This window comes from Sebastes umbrosus, chromosome 3 (assembly GCF_015220745.1).
Source record: "Sebastes umbrosus isolate fSebUmb1 chromosome 3, fSebUmb1.pri, whole genome shotgun sequence".
NCBI lineage: Eukaryota > Metazoa > Chordata > Actinopteri > Perciformes > Sebastidae > Sebastes > Sebastes umbrosus.
In genome coordinates, this window is record NC_051271.1 from 18,731,768 (window position 1) to 18,753,709 (window position 21,942).

Consider the following 21,942-nt stretch of genomic DNA (forward strand, 5'->3'; position numbering starts at 1 on the left):
GTATATTACACACTGATGCTGAATCTTCCTCTTTTTCTCTCAGTTTGCCTTGGCTTCCTCTCAGACACTTTATTCCGCACCCTAACTCACCTCCTCTGCCTTCCTTGCAGGCTCCACCACTGTCTGACAGAAAGACAACAGTATCACACTTCACACATTTGTTCATTTTTAAAAAATTCATTTTAGAAATACTGCAGATGACACAGACGCTGTGTGCCATACCCTCATGTAGCGCTGGCGGTTGATGATGAGCAGCACGACGGAGCGGATCCTGATGAGGTACTTCCTCCTCAGAGCAAACTTTTTTCTGTTCAGGAAGAGCGTTAACAAAGGAAGACGGATTATTCATGCAGATAAGAGAAGAAAAAGACGTTGAAGGAGTTGGCACGTTTCACTTCTTAAGTCTGACATTTTACTATAACGTCAATCACAGCAGTTAGAACAGACAGCACAATCGGTGTAGCGAGATTTGTCTTAGTCACACTTATAGAGTTAGTGATAGTTTCTGTGCTTGATGTGTAATTTGCCTAAATTCATCAAAGCGCAACCAGCGATCCCTGAAGTATTATTACAGATTCAAAAGGTTTGACCTTGCGTTTATTGCCATTTTAGTGCCCTCATTACGCCAGTTAGTGACGTTTTACGCATTGAAATAAAACGCAAATCTCCAGCATGTCTCCGGGTTTTGACAGACTGGCAGAGAAAGAGAAATCTATCACCTTTGACGGATGAGCATGGCCTGAATCCTCTGACCCTGTCTCCTCACATGAAGGACAAAAGAAGCAGGTTATCTGTGATAAGCTTTGACCCATTTGGCTCTTGGAAACCAAACACTTAAGTCTAAATTGCCAAGCTCAAGAATGAAACTCCAGACTCAAGCAGGACAGGGTGCTGCCCATTAAAGAAAGCTAAAGCTCCGAAGAGTCAACTTCCATTAAAAGACTGATGATTCGAGTGGTTTTCAACCTCAGCACCAGGATGAATTGCCAGTCCCAGTCCAAGTGTGCAAACTTATTATGTGACTAATGGGGACGATCATTTTTTTAATTGGTCCAGTATTGAGGGTTAACATTATAACTCGCAGCTGTGAAACGAGCTGTGAGGGCAAGTGAGCAGTGTCAATGTAACGTTATGTTCACTAAAAGTGCTTGTTTTTGCCACACTTATCATAAGTGTCTGACAACAGAGAAAGAAAATGTTTTTCTTACCTCTCTCTTGATCCGGTCTGTTTGTTATTTTGTCCAAGTCCCGCTCAAGGAGAAGTCTCGTTGTGAAATCTGAATATCTGTATACTCTGGCTCAAATAAATACAGCCGGCCATCGAATTCAAAGACCTCATCCACATTGTGGAAATCATCTAAATATCCAGCCATGACATTGAAAATCTTTTAGATAACACTAAGCTACGCTTTCTGTACTCCAACACAACAAACTCTGCTCAGCTGACACTCATGTTTCCACCATGGATGTATTCCACTATTCCACCGTTGTCTTCCAGCAACACGTCAAGTCAAGTCAAGTCAAGTCAAGTCAAGTTTTTTTTGTATAGCCCAATATCACAAATCACAAATTTGCCTCAGGAGGCTTTACAATCTGTATAGGATATGACATATGACCCTCTCATCGGATGAGGAAAAACGTAACCCAAAAAACCCTTTTAACAGGGAAAAATAATGGAAGAAACCTCAGGAAGAGCAACAGAGGAGGGATCCCTCTTCCAGGATGGACAGACGTGCAATAGATCTTGTGTGTACAGAGTAACAACATAATGAAAATACAACATAGACAATCCATATGACAAAATAAAAATGATACACATAATGAGAAACACGTCACCTCGCCAGATTTCACAACGAGACTTCTCCTTGAGCGAGACTCTTTCCATAATGTCAGACAATTATAATAACAATTTCATGCCTGTCATGGCAAAAACAAGCACTTGTAGTGGACGTAAATGACGGTGTCAGCTTGCCCCAATAGCACCATATTGCAGCCTGTGAGCAGCTGCCGTCTAAAGCGCTACTCCCTCAATACTGGACCAGTTTCAGAAATTATTGTAACTATTAGTCACACAAAAACATGGGAAAATAGGGTCCAGGTTGAAAAATACCAAAGTTACCCTTTAAATGTAAGTTGATGTTGACCTCAGGTGAACATTACCTGGCCAGGTAGCCTTTGCAGCGAGTCTGGAACAGGGTCACACGCCGCCGCAACTTGGCAAAGTTCTTGCGGACAAAACATGTGCGAGTGTATTTCTGCAGCGTCATGGCGGCGATGTTCAGCACGCGGTCACGCTTCCCTTCCAACAGCTGATACAGCTCTTCTTTCAGGAAAATCTAACACACATAAATCACAGAATCTCAGTATCGATTTCCTATGTATGCTTCATTTGATCTTATTTTGTGAATGTTACTGAGAGAGCTCACCTTACTGACTCCCAGCTGATAAGAGCCGTTCTTGACCGGTCCAAGCCTGTGGAGCATGGTGACACAGTTTTCTCCGTCTGCAGGCGGAGGATCTTCCAGGCAGAGCAGGGCTTTGTACCTGTGCATGCCCACACACAAATTTAAAAGTGATAATCAAATATGAATTGTGGTGTAAATGTGAACAAGGATCAGGGAAATCCAAAGCTGCAACATGTCTCTGTGTGAGTGAATGCTATGAATATGAGAGACCTACCGTAGTGTGAGGCTAACTGGGATTCTGGGTGTTCTGAGTTTTGGTAGTTAAAGGAATACTTCACTTACAAATTTACCTTTTGTATATCAATTACTCACCCCGTGCTACCTTGAATTCTTAAGTAAAACGTAGCTTTTTTCGCATGCCCCCACAGTGAGAGAAGAATAAAAAAATTGGAAAAAGTCTTGATGAATTGAAGTAAATGGGGGCAGTGTTTAACAACAGAAAAACTATATCAAGACATCCGTTAACAAACTCTCACACAACTCGTGCAGTTTAATCCAAGTTTCATTTATCCAGTCGTATGCTCACTACTTCACGAATACGTGCATCTTTGCTAAAAACCGTACTGTTTAAAACACATTGGACTTGCAGGGACGAGTAGCGTGCCTGTGCAAGCGTGAGACTGTTTATGCATACAAACGGATAAACGAGACTTGGGGCTGATCACACAGAGATCTGTCACTGCAGGCGTGGCTGCTTCAAAAACGCCTTGGCATAGCTCGTTGGGCAAAACAGCGGTGCATCTGTGGAGTGGGGCTGTGTGTTTGCAACCAGGCGATCAAATGTGATTAACAGGAAAATGTGGTCTCTCTCTCTCTCTCTCTCTCTCTCTCTCTCAAATACAGTAGCCTACATGAAACTATCACAACATGAGATATGAATTCCCCCTTCCCTCTTACAGTCCAACAGCTAACTAGCTGGCCTGTTCGTCCCTAGAGTTGTTCCGATACCGATAACAGTATCCGAAATGCGTCCGAAACTGCCCAAAATTCGGTATCGGGTATCGACGAGTACGCCAGTCTTGATTTGATTGGCTGCCTGAGAGCAGGGTGACTCCGTTGATGCTGAAAAGGTGAGAATATTTGAACAGATATGCGCACCTAAAAAACGCTATAAAGACGCGATGTGCGGTGCAAGAGAGGAGTGCGTGCCGTATCATAGGAAAACAATGTTTTTACTTTGCACAAGTTGTGTGACAGTTCGTAAAAGGATGTTTTCATATAGTTTTGCTGTTGTTACAGGCGGTGCCCATTTACTTCAATTCATCATTTATTCCGTTTATGGATTCTCCGTTCACCGTGGAGGCATGCGAGAAAAGAAATTCAAGAATTCAAGGTAACATGCGGTGAGTAATTGATACACAAATGGTCACTTTGTGGGTGAAGTATTCCTTTAAGTATCTGTTTGTATTTTGTAGTTTTGGCGTGAATCTAATTGGCTGTGAATGTTGGACTCTCAAACTGTTTTTCTGTAACACTATAAGCCACAATACTTTGGCAGCCAGTGGTCGGAGGTGCTGTGAGATCAATTAGTTTCAGCTGCTTTCACTTGGTTGGCAAGTGCCAGATAGTTATTTCAGCATGAAGAAACTGGTGTGTGGATTGTGCTCTCGCCAGAAAAAGACAATAATTCAATTTTGACAAACTGAAGGTTGTGAGTGGTAAAAGGAACAGAAACAATTCTTTTTAGGAAAGGAAGCTGAACAGGAGGCTGAGACAGTTTGCACCATATTTTAGCTCACATGGTTCACTTAGAGCTTACACTTCTCCTCAATGTGAAGATTAATAAGTGACCGACCTTTTTAGGAAGCTGTGAAAGTGCAGTCTGATTGGATAACCCTCCTTCCTGATATGGATGGTCTCCATGATGCCTGAGTAATGCAGCTGAGTGTTGACCAGCTCCATGTCAAACACTCCTGCCTCCTACACACACACACACACACACAAACATACACATAATACACAAGCTGCATGTTACAGATCTATCCAAATGCAAAACACTGCACACGTCATCCAACTTGCAAATCTACCTTATGATGGTTTGGCTTGATGCATCGCACAAAATAAGGGTTACACCTGTCACAGATAGATGAGAACCAACGGATGGATGAATGAATGTACGATTTGATAAAGGCTTCATACAAGGAAGTCAACTTTCCACCTGAGAGGAAAAGCAACTAAGTTAGAAACTGCTAGAGCATGGTATGGTTTTACAGTTGAAGCTACATATAAACAGTTTCAGACTGACAGACCTCCAGAGGCCTCTGCTTTTCATCTATAAGAGACACGACTGAGCTCAAATCAAGCAAATAAAATTCATCTTCCCGAGATAAATGGCTTCTTCAAACACTGATATCGGAGGCTTATAAGAACTGATCTTGAATCACTTTAGTCTATTGGTGCGCCAAGGCACAACACATTGCTCAGTACTCATTGTCTATTTAAGGCACAAGGCTTTAATACAGTATGTGTCACTCCATATTTCACTCATTCCTTAGTCCCACATCGTACAGACTCTCTACATCTTGCAATATCTAACAGAGTATAAGTGACATGTCTGCCTTCTTATTAGGAGCAAAGTTAATGTGGGAACGTATGAGGGCACCAGATTTTAGATTTACAATTTGGACACTCAAATGAGCTCGAGGAAGGCAATCATAACACTAATCAGTGATAAATAGGGAGCGGTTTAGATCGCAACTTTACCATTTTTTCCCTGATGTTATGAAGGTGTGTTAGAGGTTTCCACTAAGGCTTAAAAGTTTGACTCAAACCTTTCTATCTTCTCCAGCAGCTCCTGCAGGCTGCTCTGGAACTTTGCGCTGACCGTGTTGGCCTGATAACGACGAGCTGCGCTGCTGCGCCGGCCGTTAGACGCAGACTCTGAATGCTTTAAGAAGAGGCTGGATACCATCTGTACGCACACACACAACACGCAGAGGACAAAGAGGTAAGCCAAAGCAGTCAATCCTGAGTCACTAAAAATGCATTTCCAACTCAAAGCAATAATTACTAAATAGGTTGTTGGATATTTCTTAACAGAAAAGTAAAAAGCACAACTCACAACATGCAATTGTATAGTGCCACACCACTATAATACAAGATGATGAGTAACAATCATGATATTTAAAAATGTGAGTGAAGATCACTTGAGGAACAAAGAATTGGGATTATTGTAAAGGTTGAAACAATAACAGAGAGAGTAAGGCAGAAGAAAAAAGTGTATTTGAACATCTCACTCTGTTGTTGCTCTGGATGAAGAGGTCTAAAACATCCTGGCGGACCGTGTCGAAGTTCTTATCCAAGAATTTGTGCACCTGACCCAGAAATCATTAGAACAAAATTCAAACCAGGGATTCAACAGTGGACAAACAAACGTGTAACAGCCCTGTGCACATCAATCCAAGGTGGAGAATTTAAGAGTATTAATAAATGAAGAAGGAATTTAATCTTGAAAACAAAGATTATTATTTGCTATTTTTATCAGAGGTGGATTGGCTTCGGGAGATTGTATTCTATGTGCTTAACACAACACGTGTTTACAAATTCTAGAAAATAGATGAATTTTATAAATTTTTTGTCAAACTAAACATCTTCTTACTTACACAGTAATGTTGGAGATTGTGTGTGCACACGAATGCTAATCATTCCCTCATCTACTAGTCATGTGAGAAGATTAACATATTTATAATAGATGTTTAACCTTTATAAATGCAACCTGCCAGACAATAGATGGCCATGACACAAGAAATATTTGTGATGTAAAAACAGAAGTTCATGGACATTAAAGGCATAATTTGGGTGTTTTGAAGTGGGGTTGTATGAGGTACTGATCAATAGTCAGATTATTACCTACAGTAGATGACGGGCGGCACGTCCCCAGTTTGGAGAAACAGACAGGAGTACTGACACAGGAACAAAGCAATGTACTGCTGTGGATGGGGGCGGCAGCAAAACGTATTTTAGCTACTTAAAAGAAAGGCTCACCTAAAAAAATCAATATCACTTTAAGTGTATGCTATATTTAGAATATTTTCACTGCTTTACCTCGCCGTCAGACAGCCCTTTCCAACAGTGAACTAAAGTTATTATCTACGCTTTTCAAAGCCACCAGACTCCATTGACAAAAACAGAAATTTTACCTCACTGAAGGATTTGCTGGTCTATTGCTGCCTAGATCGGTTAGTTTGTTTGTGCTATTGTGTTGGTGAATCCAGACTAACCAAAGTCACACAATAATACAAGCAAACTAACCAAAATATATATAGCATACACTTATATTAAATCAATATTAAACTGATATTGATTTCTTTAGGTGGGCCTTTCTTTTAGGTGTCTAAAATACATTTTGCTGTTGTCCTTGTCCACAGCAGTACATTACTTTGCTCCTGTGCTGGTACTCCTGTCTGTTCCTCCAAACTGGGGGCGTGCCGACCGTCATCTACTGTAGGTAATACACTGACTATGGATAAGTACCTCATACAACCCCACTTGAAAAAATCCAAATGATCCCTTTAAGCCAGTAGAGTAAGAAATGCATAGCCAACTTGGTTCTCATGTTGTGTTGATGTTTGTTTTTCCTTTTCTTTTGTAAAACATCTTAAATTGTTACAAATATAAAAACTGTGAAAATGGAAAAGTTTTTCTGAAAAAAGAAAGAAAGAAATGTACCTGATACGTGACTTTCCCAGCAAAGTGTTTCAGGGTGAACTCTGGCAGTGGCATCTTTGGCCTGGCATATAGCGGGTTGTTTCCATGGTGATAGTGGCACTTCTGAAGGAAGGTGTGGTCTGTTGCCTAGCGATGATTGGAGACGGTAAATGGTTGGTGAGCCATGGAAACTAAACCTCTACAGCACAAACACATGTCGCCTGTGTGTGTTCAGCAGATTGCCTCAGTCAGTTACTCATGTAACGCCGTGTTCATATTCCACTTGGAGCATCAGAGACATTTCATAACAATGTTTATCTCCAGACGAGCTCAGTCAGCTTCTTATATTAGGAGCCCCGAGGAATAAAGATAACGGCAGGTAGGCAATTAAGTGAGCATGTGGGACAGTTTTGTATTGATCTGAACTGGCTACAATACACTCCTGGTTTATGAGAAACCCAACAAGTGAGATGTTTAACTCAATTTCTTCTCAAAATTGAGGTATACAATTTTTGAATCATGTTATTGTCATCTGTTGCCTTTTTTCACAATACACCTAAATAATATAAGATTTCAAAAGTTTCTTGCGATCTCATCTAACTTCATTTTAAGTACACATGCTCGCCGAAGGAGTTAGTGGTTTGATCAAGTACTGTTTGTATTAATCAATCATATCTCCAGCTCACTTTCATCAATATCAGCTTTTTTTATTATTCATTTTTAGTGATTTCTTTGTAACTTTAGTTTACTTCAACAAGTGTGGATGTACCTGAGGGAAGCCGCACTGGTCATCCAGTATGCGCAGTATCCCATGAGGCTTAGCAGCGATAAGGTCGAGACAGGCCTGGTTGTGGCTGAAGGGCTGCTGCTGCCACTGGATCTGCTCCCGCATGTACTCCTCCTACACACACAGCACAGAGTTCATCAGGATGGTGTTTATAAAACTCCTCTAACTGTTTCCAGTTTTCACTTCAGCTGAAGTATTGCTGTGTCCACTATAGTTTGTGAGATTTAATGACCCCGTGGGTTTATGAGAGCTTCTCTGAAATGAGTCACGTTACAAACAAAGCTGTATATGTAATAATATTTTCACTCAGCATTAACAATTTTTTAACGCTACTGAATCTTTTCTTGCTTCTTAACTAACTAGAAAGTACCGCCTCGTGGTTGTATGCCTCCGCCAACCAGTCAAGTTGCACTTTACATCCATATGTGTCCAAAATGTCATCACCTCATCATTTTATCCTGTTAGACATTTTTGTGAAATTGTCATAATTAGCATGAATTCTTGAGTTATGGCCAAAAACGTGTTTTGTGAGGTCACAGTGACCTTTGACCACCAAAGTATAATCAGTTCATCCTTGAGTCCAAGTGTACGTTTGCGCCAATTTTGAAGAAATTTTGGCTTCACTTTTCTACAATGGGAGGAAGTGGAGACGTGTCGTTCTTTTATATTTACAGTTTATGTTTTGGACAAGCTATGATACACTGATCCTGACCTGTGTGTGTGTGTCAGAGGCCTTGGGCCGATGGGGTGCAGTGACAGGGTCTGAAGTGAGAGCATGCACAGCTTTTCTTTACAGCGTGAATGTGTCTAATGTTTGCTAACAGTCCACTGGTTATCTGTGGACTTATTTATTCTTATACAGGCTACTTTATCATCAGTTTCAGTTTCAGTCTGACTTAATAACATTAGTTTTAAATGCGACAAAGATGCATCGCTATGTGTAACAATCTCTCATCACGTTTAAAAAAAATTATTACGTGTCTATATGGCCAAGAACCCGGCTTTCCACAAAGTCTCTAATCCCCCTACCTCTTGCGTTCTTGTACACATAGAGTTTAAGAAATCAGGTTACTGTAGAAGGCGGACTATAACCCTGTTACTTAACTGCATGTGAAAACACTGAATCAATATATTGCAATGTGCAGCAAGGACCTGTCTCATGATTATACCGAGTTGACTTATGCTTTTATTTCATACTTTGACTTTTCAACCATGTTTACGCTGGTTTACAACTAGATGTCTTTTGAAATCAACAAATCCATCCTCACTGGGAAAATACAAATATATGTATGGAAATATGAACTTGTAGTTTCCCTGACCTGCTCCTCCTGGAAGATGACCTTGTTAAAGAAGAACTGCAGCGTTTCATTGGCGTAGTTGATGCACAGCTGCTCAAAACTGTTCACCTGTAGCTCCTGGAGGGCAAAGACAGGGGACAATAGGGGAGTGGGGGAGTTAACAGGTCAGCTCAGACGCATAAGCGCTGTGGCAATAATGAGCGAGATCATTCTTCAGCTTGACCTCAAATCCATATATGTCCAATATGGAGATGGAGAGGGCTTCGTTGCGAGGGTAGACCCGTCCGTTGATGCGCTCCGTCAGCCAACTAAACAGCAGCGAGTACAGGATCTTGGCAACAGCATCTCTATGAAAAACACACAATAAGGTTTCTATGGAAACAGAAAACCCGGTTCCTATGGAAACAGAGGACATCTGAAAAATCTCTCCCCCAGCCCTGACGTCCTTTGTCCTCACATGCCTCCACCAAAGATTGGATGAGAACATCAAAGACGCTTCACTCCCTCTCAGTCGTCTCATGGTATGATTCATTTTTTTTAAATGACGACAGTAAAAAGCCTCAAATAAGACAGTCGGATAGGCTTTTATTTCAGGTTACTCCATGTAGAAGTAGGCGCGTAGTATTTAATTTAACAGATACTATATTCTGACTCACTCACCTGGCATCCACAGCACTCTCCACTGTGAGCGGCGTGAAGATCTTCTCCCTTACTGTATCCTGGGGGATCAAACACATCCGTTATCTGACAACATCTCTTTAATTGTTATAATGTAATTACCCTAATCTATGGCTTGTGTGATAAGTGTGTTCTGCTTACCGTCAGTCTGAAGGTGACAGATTTCTGTAGGCCGTCAGGTGAGACCTGCAGCAGCTCAGCTACCATCCTGATCTCCTGCGCACTCACCACTGACGCGACCTCCTGACCCTCAGCCTGCAGGGACGCACACCCGTACGGAGGCATACACATTCATTATCACCGTCATCTATCAACATCATCATTATCATTCAGCCGTGAAATTAAATGCATTTATTTGGCCTGGGTGTGTGTGTGTGTGTGTGTGTGTGTGTGTGTGTGTGTGTGTGTGTGTGACAGAGCGACCTGGTGTGGCTGGAAGTAGACGTTCCCCAGATGGAGGACGGAGGACAGCAGTCTGTAGATGCTGTTTAGCTCCTCTGGGGTGAAACACAGGATGTCCATGGCACTCAGCAGACGCCTGAAGTCCTCTCCATCATCCTTTCCCTCTATGGTACAATCCCCTCCCTGCACTCATGAACACACACATCGCACACACACACACACAAACACACACACAGACACACACTGTTATCAACACCAACATACTCACCCTCAGACTGTTTAATCATATCTCTTAATAAGTAGCAACTTATTAACAGCTTAAAGTTTTGTTTTTGCAGACCTCTGGGGGTTGAACTTCTCACCTTGATGCAGTGATGTAGAAGTACACGCCAGGGTGTGTCAGTACCATAGAAATAGAATAGAAGTAGAACGGATATTCCCATTCAAATCAACGTGGCAAGATGGTCAGAGCGGCGGCCATTTTTATGTGTACCATTGCCATTGCTACCGTTGTAGCCAGCTGACTTCCACATAAACAAGGGATGTGCATTTCTAGCAAAAATACTATTCGATAATCAATGGGAATTAGTCGATCATTTTTCGAAAAAAACGCGATGAATTAAGGGTTTACTTCAGCCATTTTGTTGGAACAGCGGAAGAGACCAGTGGAAAGACTAACTAAGATGGTTTTGGTGAGTTTTACGTTGTTTGTATTGGGTTTGAATGAAGTGTGTTTTATGATGTTCCACCGCTTGAAGCTGATCTACCAGCTGAAACTACGAGGGGCGCAGCGCGGTGCACACACCTAATCACACACGCCGACGGAAATAAGCCAAACTGAACATGCCACACGTTTTACCAGTAGTAACGTTAATACCAGGCGGCGCCTGCGACGTAAATACAAGGGAAAATATATTTTTTTAAAACAAGATGATAAACTAAGAACATAAACTTTTCAATTTTTTATAATTGAATGACCATTTGAAAATCATGACCCATCCCTAGTATGAAACTAAACCGACTTACGGCAAGTTGCGGACTCACTGAGATGAAGTTTTGCAGTAACGACTGAAACGAGTAGTGGAGTAGTAGCGTTACAAAGCCACCAGTTAATGAGTCAAATTTAAAAACTTGATGGTTCATTCACACACTCTTTTGTCACAGCGTAGGAAAGCACATTGCTATCGCCAGATGAGTGACTTTATTCGTGTTGGAATTAGCAAGTTAGCTGGCTAAGTAGCAGACAGCTGGCTAGTTATCTAGCTTGCTAATTCTGCCATGCTTTCATGCTACACTGGTTACAGAAAATGAGCTGAACAGCGGACTGGTGGCCAGTAGCAGCGTGGGCAGCGCTGGGTCTAACGGTCCCTCCACCTTACTCCCCATTGCACCAGAGAAGGACAAGCTACCAGGATAACCAGCCAACCATCTGTCTCTCCGGAGCTGTGACCACACTTTACAGCCCCACTGACGTGTCTTGTCACCAAAACAACTAACATCAATCTCTATTTTCTTTTATAATAGTCAACTGACCACTGAAAACAGTTCAATATCCATTTTATTCCTGGTCAGTACACTGTGACATCACTGCTGGGCGTGGTTACTGACTACACTTCTAACCACAGAGGGCAGTGAAACATTACTTTTCAGCCTGGAGTTACATTACTATTTAAAAAAACATAAGCCACATGTGTTTGGAGTAGTCACCACCACCGCCACCACCAATAACAATGTAATTAGTCAAGGAGCTTTAATCAGCTTTGCCATGAGAAACCCATTTGTGTTACTTTGTGTTTCATCACATCTCATGAAGTGGTGCAAAGAAATCCAAGAGACCAAACCGGCTCGATGATGGCAACAAAGTGTGCAGGAGCAGCGCTACTCTATCAGAGTGGTTGTATGCTTCCACCAACCAGTCAAGTTGCAGTTTACATCCATGTTTGTCTAAAATATCATCACTTCATCATTTTATCCTGTTAGACATTTGTGTGAAATTGATATAATTGTCATAATTGTCATATGAATTCTTGAGTTATGGCCAAAAATTTGTTTTTTGAGGTCACAGTGACCTTGACCACCAAAATCTGATGAGTTCATCCTTGAGTCAAAGTGGATGTTTGTGCCAAATTTGAAGATATTCTGACCAGACGTTCCTGAGATATCTCATTCAACAAAATGGGACAGACAACCCGAAAACATAATGGCTGCATAACAAACCAAAAGCTAAAGGAAAAGTCAGGGGATCACCAACATCAGTAGAATTCTTCCTCTGTTGAACATGAATGTCTGTACAAAATGTCATGGTAATCCATTAAATAGTTGTTGCGATATTTCAGTCTGGATCATAGACTGTATACAAAGATGGATGACATGACAGCTCCCCAAAACTGAAGCCAAAACATCTGGTCGCCCCCTGGTGGCTGGCTGCAGTATAGATCATAAAGCCCGCCCCCTCCATGTTAGCGGATGGGACATGGGCCAAACTAAAAAGTCAAAGTACACGTCAAATATTTTTTTCCCAAAGATGGTTTCTATCATTTTAGGTAGTTCTTATCACACTGACGTATGTTCACATGCTCATTTTTCTGATAAGTTTGGTTTAAATTAGTTATTTGATGCTATAAAAAAGGAGTTGAGACGTCATGACTGACAGCTGTGATTGACAGCTGCTCTGAGTGAAGCAGTCGTGCAGCCAGAGGCTCGTGGATTACATCACTATCCCCAGAGCCACGCCACAACATGTAACTATATCTATTTTTTTCACACTTTTTTTCCATTTTTTCCATATTTGTGAAAGGTTGGATAGTTTCAGCTCCTCGGGAAAATTACTCAAATGAAACAATCTGAGAAGGTAAAATTCCTCTCTGGTTAAACTCATAGACTCATGCGACATATGACGAAGGCTCACGAGTAGACGTTGCTTTGTTTGAAGGGGTCGCAACCACCGCTGAAGAACAATAGAAATATCACGACATCAATCATTCAAGCCTTCCTAGAAGATACACACAGTAACCACGAGTCATATATCCACTTTGGACAGAAATCAGCACATTACATTCATCACTCAACATATTTCAGATACAAAGACTCCAGCCCGCAAAGGTCCCTCATTCTGTATTTGGGTACCGCAATGAGTTTTACGTTGGTGCCATTCATCACTTTGTAGGATAAATGTGACATTTTCAGAAAATTGACATCTCATTTGTTAATGTGACTGTGAAACTGATTACAGTGGCCACTCCTTACCTGTGCTCTGTGTGTGTGTGTGTGTGTGTGTGTGAGGGGGGTGTAATTCATATTTCAGCACCTGATTCAGATAGTAGTAAGTCTCAGCTTCCTGCAGATACAGTGAGTGCTTCTCATGAGGAGGAAGACCTGCCAGCATCTCATAGAAGATGTGATAGTTCCTCTCCGATTTGGCCTGTGGATGAACACACACACACACAGACACACACACACACACACAACAGACATAAATCAACTATCGTGTGCACACTTATATGCATACACAATTAGAAAAGCTCTACAATTTAGATGTGTGATGGTAGATTTACTGAAATGGAAATAACGGTGTAGAGAACACGAATGGATGGATGATTGATGGACAGACTGCGTTGTGTAACAATAGAGTGCAACATGTTGGACACCTCTTCCTCTACAATCTCCTCTTTCTCACAATGACTCACTGGTAAGAAGACTCCACCTGTCCTGCTGGGTGTGTGTGTGTGTGTGTGTGTGTGTGTGTGTTTGAGTCCATGTGTGTGTTTTTCACCTGAAAGACAATGCGGGACTTCTCCAACAGGTATTGAGACGTTATGGCACCGCTGATTACACCCCTTGTAAATGACACACACACACAGCAGGCACACACACACGTACACACAGTAAGTCCGAATTAAGTAACAGGTCATGCATGTGTAATGTGCTTGGATCTTCTCTATTCTTGCAGAAGATCAGCTACTCATCTGACTGTGTTACTGGGACATGTTAGCATATTCTCCACTAAGCCCACAGTGTGTGTGTGTGTGTGTAGACCATGTGTGACCAGAAGCCTATTCAGAGTTAAACTAATATAAAGGCTGCTTTTTAGCTTTATAAGCAGTGGGCGATTTGAGGGGGGATGCTATCCCTCTTGTTAGCAAAATGACCAAATTGCATGGCCCTTGTTAACCTGCCATCCCACCTCTCCATCCCATAGTAGCAGAGAGAGTGCAGGTGCAGAGCGGTTGTTTAGTTGAATATGTTAGTCTAGTCTGCCCGACTCATTGATCCTTTATCTGACTGAGGTTTGTGCAAGTTAAAATCTATGGCTACAACCATGGCTCTGAAATATCAGTAGCCTAACAGTGCTGCATATTGATGAATCCATGGTGCTGTCCGTGGTTCTGAAGTAGCAGACGGATTTGTAATTGCGACTTTTTTTGAAGGAAACAAACCATCACCCCTGTTAAAAATTAACTAACCGCCTAGTGTTTACAAGGGCTCGTGTTTATCCCAGAGATACTACAGACAATCTGCACTCAATCTGTTGTAGACAAGTGTCTGATCAGATTTCAATGGAAATATTGTTTAATTCTAAGCTATGACATACAGTAACTATGGTAACACATTACCATGGCAACAATCAAATATAGTCTGGCATCATGGGATTAAGAAAAGGTGAAAATCAAATTGCATTTTTACACATTTCCTGGACAAATAACAACTTTTTCCAAGTTTTTGAGGTCGATGTTCAATATGCCGCCTGCTGTACTCTTTATTTTATTTAAAAGTTGAATGAGTTCCAAAAAGTTTAAAGTGCTGCCCATAGGAGGAAAATCCTCAGTTGTTCCAAATCACATCAGGCATTGGTGCAACACATACTGTAAATGGACTTGCATTTTTATAGCGCCTTTCTAGTCTTCCGACCACTCAAAGCGCTTTACACTACATCTCAGCATTTTTCCATTCACACACACATTCATACACTGATGGCAGAAGCTGCCATGCATCAGGATCTGATCTAAATACTCTCATTCACACACCGATGGCACAGCCTTCGGGAGCAATTGGGGTTCAGTATCTTTCCCAAGGACGCTTCAACTTGTGGACTGGAGGACTAATACAACGTAGCAATGTCTCAGGCAGTGAGATGAAGGTTAGTGGAGCGATGACCACGCTTAATTTGGTTTTAAAGTTCATTCTTTAAGAATACAACTATTACAATACTGATGATCTACTGTAGAAACAAGGGGAAATCCTTGTTTCTAGATTTTTACTTTTCTGGACTTGGAAGTCCTGAAAACTCAAAAATGGAGCGACGCCTGCGAGCTAGTTCCAGCAGTCAACTCCTCGCTCTCCATATCATCTACCAAACACACCCTCCCAATTTGTCGGTCTATTTAAGCCGCAAAAATGTCCCATCTCTGCCTCTGCCTTGTCAATGTCGCTGCTGCTCTGCATCAGTATTGCTGCTGCTCATTCAGGGGGTGGGAGGATAGGTTTAATCATCACTCCCCAATATCTCATGTAATCATATCTGTGGGGAGTGATGAGGACAGTGTGTCTAGACACCAAACTCTAACTGTGTTCTGCTGTTGTAATAAACATTTCAAACGTGAGTTGTCTGACTGAAGTGTTGCTGATTTGTATTAAGTTCTTCACTACATTAGTGGAGGTTGTTACTACTCACTCCTCCATGTAGATCTGCGTGTATTTGCCAAAGCGTGACGAGTTGTCATTGCGCACCGTTTTGGCATTCCCAAAAGACTCCAACAGGGGCGTGGCCTCCAGGATCTGACCAATCACCACAGACAGAAATGTTACCATGGCTACCTTTAACAGGGATGGTGGTCGTCATGAGAGCAAAAACAAGCGAAGGAACACTTTACCTCTATCTGATGGGAGACGGTAAAGAAGAACAGAGAACGGAAAGCATTAACAGTTATCTTAAATGACCACAGTAATGACATTATTCGTTAGCATGCCTGTACTGATAATATATTGTATATATCTACCTGTTGTGTGACGTTGCCTTTGTGATGTATGGCTGTCAGGTAACGCAGGATCAGTTTAGTAGCTTCAGTCTTTCCTGACCCACTTTCTCCGCTGTAATAACAAAAACAGACTTTTATAGCACTTCTTTTTCTTCATTACTCATAAAGAGGATGTTACACAATCTAATTTAAAACAATTCAACCTGAGCATATAGCATTTCACTGTTTAAGTGTTGAGTTTTGTCCAATTACTGCTAGTTGAAATGTTGCTTGTGACAGTAACAGCTTTTCCTACCTGATCACAATACACTGGTCCTTTTTGGCATCCATCATGGTGGTATATGAGAGATTAGCAATGGCAAAAAGATGACTGCAACAAAACAAAATATTTATTAATGAAAAAACATATTTATATGCTCATTGGTAGTGTGTACGTGTGCCTGTGAAGTGGTAGGGAAATCCATAACCAAACTCTCCCTTGGCAACCAACAGACAGCAGCGTAATCGGAGCCTCTAACTAACACCTGAGAGTGCTGGCATTTACACCTCTATTTACCACCATACTATAACTCAGAGCACAGCTTACAGCACAGGTAGACAGATGTGGTACGACAGCACAATCACACACAGGGACACACAGACTCAAAGGTTACAGTTAAAGGTAAGCAGAGTTTTGTTGGTGTATTCTCTTCAAAACTAGAAAGCCCTCAGAGAGCTTTCTCATCCACCAAGGCTGCACTGTCATTTAAATTGGTTATTCAATGTTTTATCTGCATTTGGACATGGATATGTTTTAAAATACACATAGTGACAATCATGGGATAGATGTGGCATATATTCATTGAGTGAAAAAATAGTGAAAATATAAAAAGAAATGTCTTATATTGCGATGTTGAAATTAGGGATGTCATGCTACCAGAAGTTTTGTAGACGATACCAATACCAGTTAAATTCCATGATTCTCAATAACACGTTAAAAAACAAAACAATAAATCCCATGTACTTCAACATCCGGTCTTTTATTACCGTTGGAATACCGTTTTTTGCAAATTTATTATTAATTCCTGATGATCCGCCTCAAGTTTCTCGGCAAAAACTAAATTTCACAAGATTACATTTCAACACATCATGATGTAATAATTTATCTTCGCCCAGTACTCATTTTTACTGAATAGAGCTTACATCATAATGTAACTCAATGCAACCTCTGTTAACGTTAGCTATTAGCTTGGTTATTTAGCCAAGCAGGGCTTTGCTGCCCACTGGATGCTAACAAGGTCTACTCCTGTCGATGTCAACACGGATTTGTTGTTCACAATAGCTGTGTTTCCATTCACATATTATTATGCACATTTTGAAGCATTTGAAAAGCTGTAGGGATTTGGCAAAATTCAATAAAACTTCCTGAATTGCAATAGAGTTTACGCTCCCTTGAGGTGGTTTTTTGCGTTTGTCGAAAAAGAGCTGATGTGCTAAATGAATAATGGAAACACCTTTGCCGAATAAATTTTGACATAGCAAACATTTAACTCCCATGATTGATCAGCTGTTTCATACTGTCAGCGTCTTCTCGGATATTCCCATAACGTGCAAATGTTCGTCTTCGTCTCTGGACTGCATTAAACATGGCCAATACTAGCTGGCATGAAAGAACAATTAAAAGTTGCCCAACTGAAACATGTTCCTTCCATTTTTTCTCTCATAGATGGTTAGATGGCCAAGGCGACTTGTTTTGTTTCTGGTTCACAACCTCTACTTCTTCGACTCTGTTTACTGATGGATTACAGCTATGCATGAACTATAGCGCCAACTTCTGACCAAACTACGCTGTAGCCGAGTTTATTCTCTCCAAACCAATTAATGGAAACAAAAGTTTGCTTAAAATTTGCTAGACAATTGAATGGAAACATGGCTACTGTAGCATTATCAGGAACATTTTCTATTATTCCCGGGACAACGGTACGCCGTAAGTCTTAAGCCCTGATCCCCGGTACCTATGGTACCTGTGGTACTGTAGAAAAATAAGCACTGTTGCGTTTCCAGAATTTTGGCATCAACTTGGTACCGAATAACTATATACCGGTATCGTTTCTCGTGACATCCGTAGTTGAAATCTTCTAAAAAAATGCTTTCTCTGAATTAAAAACGAATAACTAACTTTCCATCAGATTTTATAGAAATGTGCAAACACATTTTAAGATTCCTGCTTACCAACAGACAAATAAACCAGACAGAAATCATAACCTCCTTGCTGGAGGTAACAAGTTTAGCCAGGTCTAACACACACACACACACACACTCGCAGGTCTTACGGAGGGTTGTCAGTCAGGCCGCGGCCCTCATACTGAAGCACCATGTCTGTCCCATAAATGTTGAGCAACTTGTAGGGATTCACAGACACGAGGATGCTGCCTATGTAGCTCTGTGTGGAAGAAAATAGAGAGAAAAGGACAAGAAGGAGAGCGGGTGAGTGGAGGAAGCAGACGGCGTCCATGACATTTGATGATATTAGTTATCTAATTTGCATATTAGAAATGAAGCATACATATACAAGTTCCTGGTCGTAGCGCTTCTTCAGGTTCATCAGAACTGTGGTGTCATTCAGCTCACTGAAATTAAACACAGATAAAATTAAACACACACATACAGAGAGCATATTATCACACTGGAGCTGGATGCCCACACTCACATTGACATCCAATATTAATTACTTTCCAGTGACATTCAAGACGTCAAAATCAGACATCAGAGAGAGTTTTTACTTTGCAGCGAGTCAGGACATAATTGTGGAATAATAAATGACACAACTATCTGATGAAGGGGATTCCTCGGGATGTAAAGAGAGATCTATTCGGGGGTTGCATTTTAATAAAATACTTCACATACTTAATGCAAGGGATTTCTTTCTAAACTCCACAAATGTTGAAGCCTTCAGGCACACTGGGACACACACACACACACACAAATACACACACGTACACTGTTAATAGTAGCTTGAAGAAACTGAAAGGATATGCATCGAAATGAGCTGCGCTGCAACAAAGTACTTGTAAAGTGTGTGACATGAATGACTGTGGAGCTGTTTGTTAATACTGGATTCTGCTTACGGCAGCTGTGTCATGTCCTCCATCCCCTCCGCCCAGCGTTTCACCCTGTGGCCGGTTGTGGGCATGCTCAGGATAGCGTAGATCTGGACACACACACACAAACACACATAATGGTATGTAATTAGTCCAACACTGGCATGCAACGTTGTCAAAGCTTGAGGGATATTGTTATCAGTTGATGTAGAGTTGATATAAAATATGCATAAATTCAAATATTCTGTTTTTGTAATGATTTTGTGGGCCATCCAGCTTCACAGCTATTGCTTGAATAATGTCTATATCTCACTAATCCCTATCCCAATTTATTGTCCATCAACTGCCATAAAATAATCCTCCAAAAATGCTGACTTTTACAGACGCATATGAATAAATACATGAATGTAGCTACCTTGTCATACCAGCTTTTGCCAGGTACTCTAACTCTGTCCGGAGCCCAGTTTGGGTCCCGAGGCTGTCCGCCCACAGGTCGAGGTGTGGGTGAAAATCCTTCTAACACCCCTTCTTCTCTGTACATGGACCACTTTGACAGATTCTGGACCGTCTCGTGTGGTAAAACCCTCTCAGCCGCCCACACGTCTTCTCCTCCTTCCCCTCCTCCTCGGGCATTCCTGGCCCAGTGTCCTGAGTGCGGCCCATAGGGTGGAACCACAGCATAGCGGTTATCCTCCCCCTGCAGGCCTGTTGGCACCCTGTATGAGGCATAGCGAAGCTGCTGGTTTTGGACGGCTTCAGTCAGACTTGGGTTATGGAACCGACGTGTGAGAACAGAGCGGTCTGACAGCCTGTGGAACAAGGAAAGGTTCTTTTCAATTAAGAACATGTAACACAGGGTTGTACGACATTGATAAAAATGTAACATTGAAATTAGCCATGTTTCCATTCAATTGTCAAGGGAATTTAAAGTAAACTTTTGAAATGTTGTAAAAAAAGAAATGCGAATTAGGCGCGTTTCTATCAACTGATTTGGAGCAAAAAACTTGGCTTCAGCAGTAGTAGTTTAGTCAGAAGTTGGCACCAACAGGTTGCGAACCGGAAACAAAACAAAACAAAACAAGTCGTTCTCTGTCCTAGTTTCCATTTATAGTGTCGTTCCCTACCTGTAATTGATACCACGGAGTTCCTCGTTCCGCAGCGCAGAGGATAGGTTGGGAGTTTTGGGTTTGGGTGCGCCTGACAGCCCAGAGCTTTCTGTTAGATTATAGAGATCTGTAGACCGAAGTGCCGTGTTTCGCCTCAGAGCAGATGAAAGGTTGGGCTTCTGGCCGGGGATAACCAGGGTACCATCAGGGAGCCGGTATGATGCACCTCGAAGGCCCTCATTCGAAAGAGCCTACAGAGCAAGACACCAGGTAGTTATTCAAGGTTATAATACAACAATTTGCTAAATTATGCAAATTATTGTCATCAAATTGAAAATTTCTTAAGTCTGTAATGGCTAAAAGGTTTTTCACTGGGTTGGTGAAAAAAGAGACAATAAAACAAACAGTTGCTGCAACAAAGTTGAAAAATGTAACAGATACACACTGAAGACAGGTTAGGGCCAACTGGTTTCCGTGGGTCAATGATGATGGTTCCATCAGGCAGGGTGAGGGACACACCCTTTAGATAGGGATTCTGCAGGGCAGCTGCCAGGTTGGGGCTCTTTGGTTTCCTTGGGTCCACTATAATAGTTCCATCTGGGAGGGTGTACGAAGCTCCTCTCAAGGCTGCGTTATTGAGGGCCTAAGGTTAAACAAGTTCAATTCAATTCATCGTCAGTACAGTTAAAGCAGCAGCTTAGCATATTTGATTACCAATTATTATTAGCAAAACAAGACCTATGTCAATTTGAATTCCTACTATATAGATGAGAAGGGAGGAAAGACAAATAGATCAGCACACACACACACACACAAACACACACAAAGTAACAGGTAGTGTGAAAGAAAGAGAAAACATACAAAACCAAAGAGTGTGAACCCATAGCTAACCTTAGCCAGGTTTGGTGAGATGGGTGTATTGGGGTCCTGGACCCCTTCTGGTAATGTGAAGGAGGCGTTCCGCAGGGCAGAGTTTTGAAGGGCGCCGGAGAGGTTCGGGGAGACAGGTTTCCGTGGATCAATGATGATAGTACCATCGGGCAGGGTGTAAGATGCAATTTTCAGGTAAGGGTTCTGAAGTGCTGCTGTAAGGTTCGGGGACTTCGGTTTATTGGGGTCAATCACAATGGTGCCATCGGGCAGCGAATAGGAGGCTGCACGCAGAGCCGGGTTGCTCAGCGCCTTAGCCAGGTTGGGGGAGATGGGTTGCTGAATGAGCAGAGATGGCAGAGCGAGAAAAAATATCCATCAGCTTTAACAAATACATGGTTAACCATTTTAGGAAGAGAGAAGAAATTAATATAACAATAAGAGGTAAATCCAATTAAAGTAAAGGATAATGAGTCATGGGTTACTTGCTGTCTCGGGTCTACAATGGTGCCATCAGGGAGAGTATATGAAGCAGTCCTGACATTCGGGTTCTGAAGAGCTCTGGAAAGGTTTGGAGACATGGGCTGCTGGGGGAGACGTGGGTCCTGTGTGGGTGGTGGTGGAGAGTAATACA

General features: G+C 41.8%; 1 protein-coding gene across 1 annotated transcript in view; it reads right to left on the bottom strand.

Annotated features, from left to right (window-relative positions):
• The window catches only part of myo15ab (myosin XVAb), a 61,207-nt gene that overhangs the window by 30,748 nt on the left and 8,517 nt on the right, over nt 1-21,942 (bottom strand). The window contains exons 4-32 of the mRNA XM_037765529.1: nt 21,794-21,913; nt 21,330-21,647; nt 20,884-21,081; nt 20,457-20,689; nt 19,748-20,141; nt 19,360-19,442; nt 18,798-18,861; nt 18,565-18,674; nt 16,548-16,622; nt 16,274-16,364; nt 16,148-16,153; nt 15,949-16,052; nt 14,050-14,113; nt 13,585-13,698; nt 10,299-10,460; nt 10,017-10,130; nt 9,858-9,916; nt 9,421-9,544; nt 9,219-9,314; nt 7,882-8,013; nt 7,134-7,259; nt 5,702-5,779; nt 5,237-5,376; nt 4,493-4,538; nt 4,261-4,385; nt 2,427-2,544; nt 2,161-2,336; nt 223-307; nt 91-123 (exon numbers count right to left, since the gene is read on the bottom strand). Coding sequence (XP_037621457.1) covers nt 91-123; nt 223-307; nt 2,161-2,336; nt 2,427-2,544; nt 4,261-4,385; nt 4,493-4,538; nt 5,237-5,376; nt 5,702-5,779; nt 7,134-7,259; nt 7,882-8,013; nt 9,219-9,314; nt 9,421-9,544; nt 9,858-9,916; nt 10,017-10,130; nt 10,299-10,460; nt 13,585-13,698; nt 14,050-14,113; nt 15,949-16,052; nt 16,148-16,153; nt 16,274-16,364; nt 16,548-16,622; nt 18,565-18,674; nt 18,798-18,861; nt 19,360-19,442; nt 19,748-20,141; nt 20,457-20,689; nt 20,884-21,081; nt 21,330-21,647; nt 21,794-21,913 — 3,588 coding nt within the window. The remainder of the gene's footprint in view (nt 1-90; nt 124-222; nt 308-2,160; nt 2,337-2,426; nt 2,545-4,260; nt 4,386-4,492; nt 4,539-5,236; nt 5,377-5,701; nt 5,780-7,133; nt 7,260-7,881; nt 8,014-9,218; nt 9,315-9,420; nt 9,545-9,857; nt 9,917-10,016; nt 10,131-10,298; nt 10,461-13,584; nt 13,699-14,049; nt 14,114-15,948; nt 16,053-16,147; nt 16,154-16,273; nt 16,365-16,547; nt 16,623-18,564; nt 18,675-18,797; nt 18,862-19,359; nt 19,443-19,747; nt 20,142-20,456; nt 20,690-20,883; nt 21,082-21,329; nt 21,648-21,793; nt 21,914-21,942) is intronic.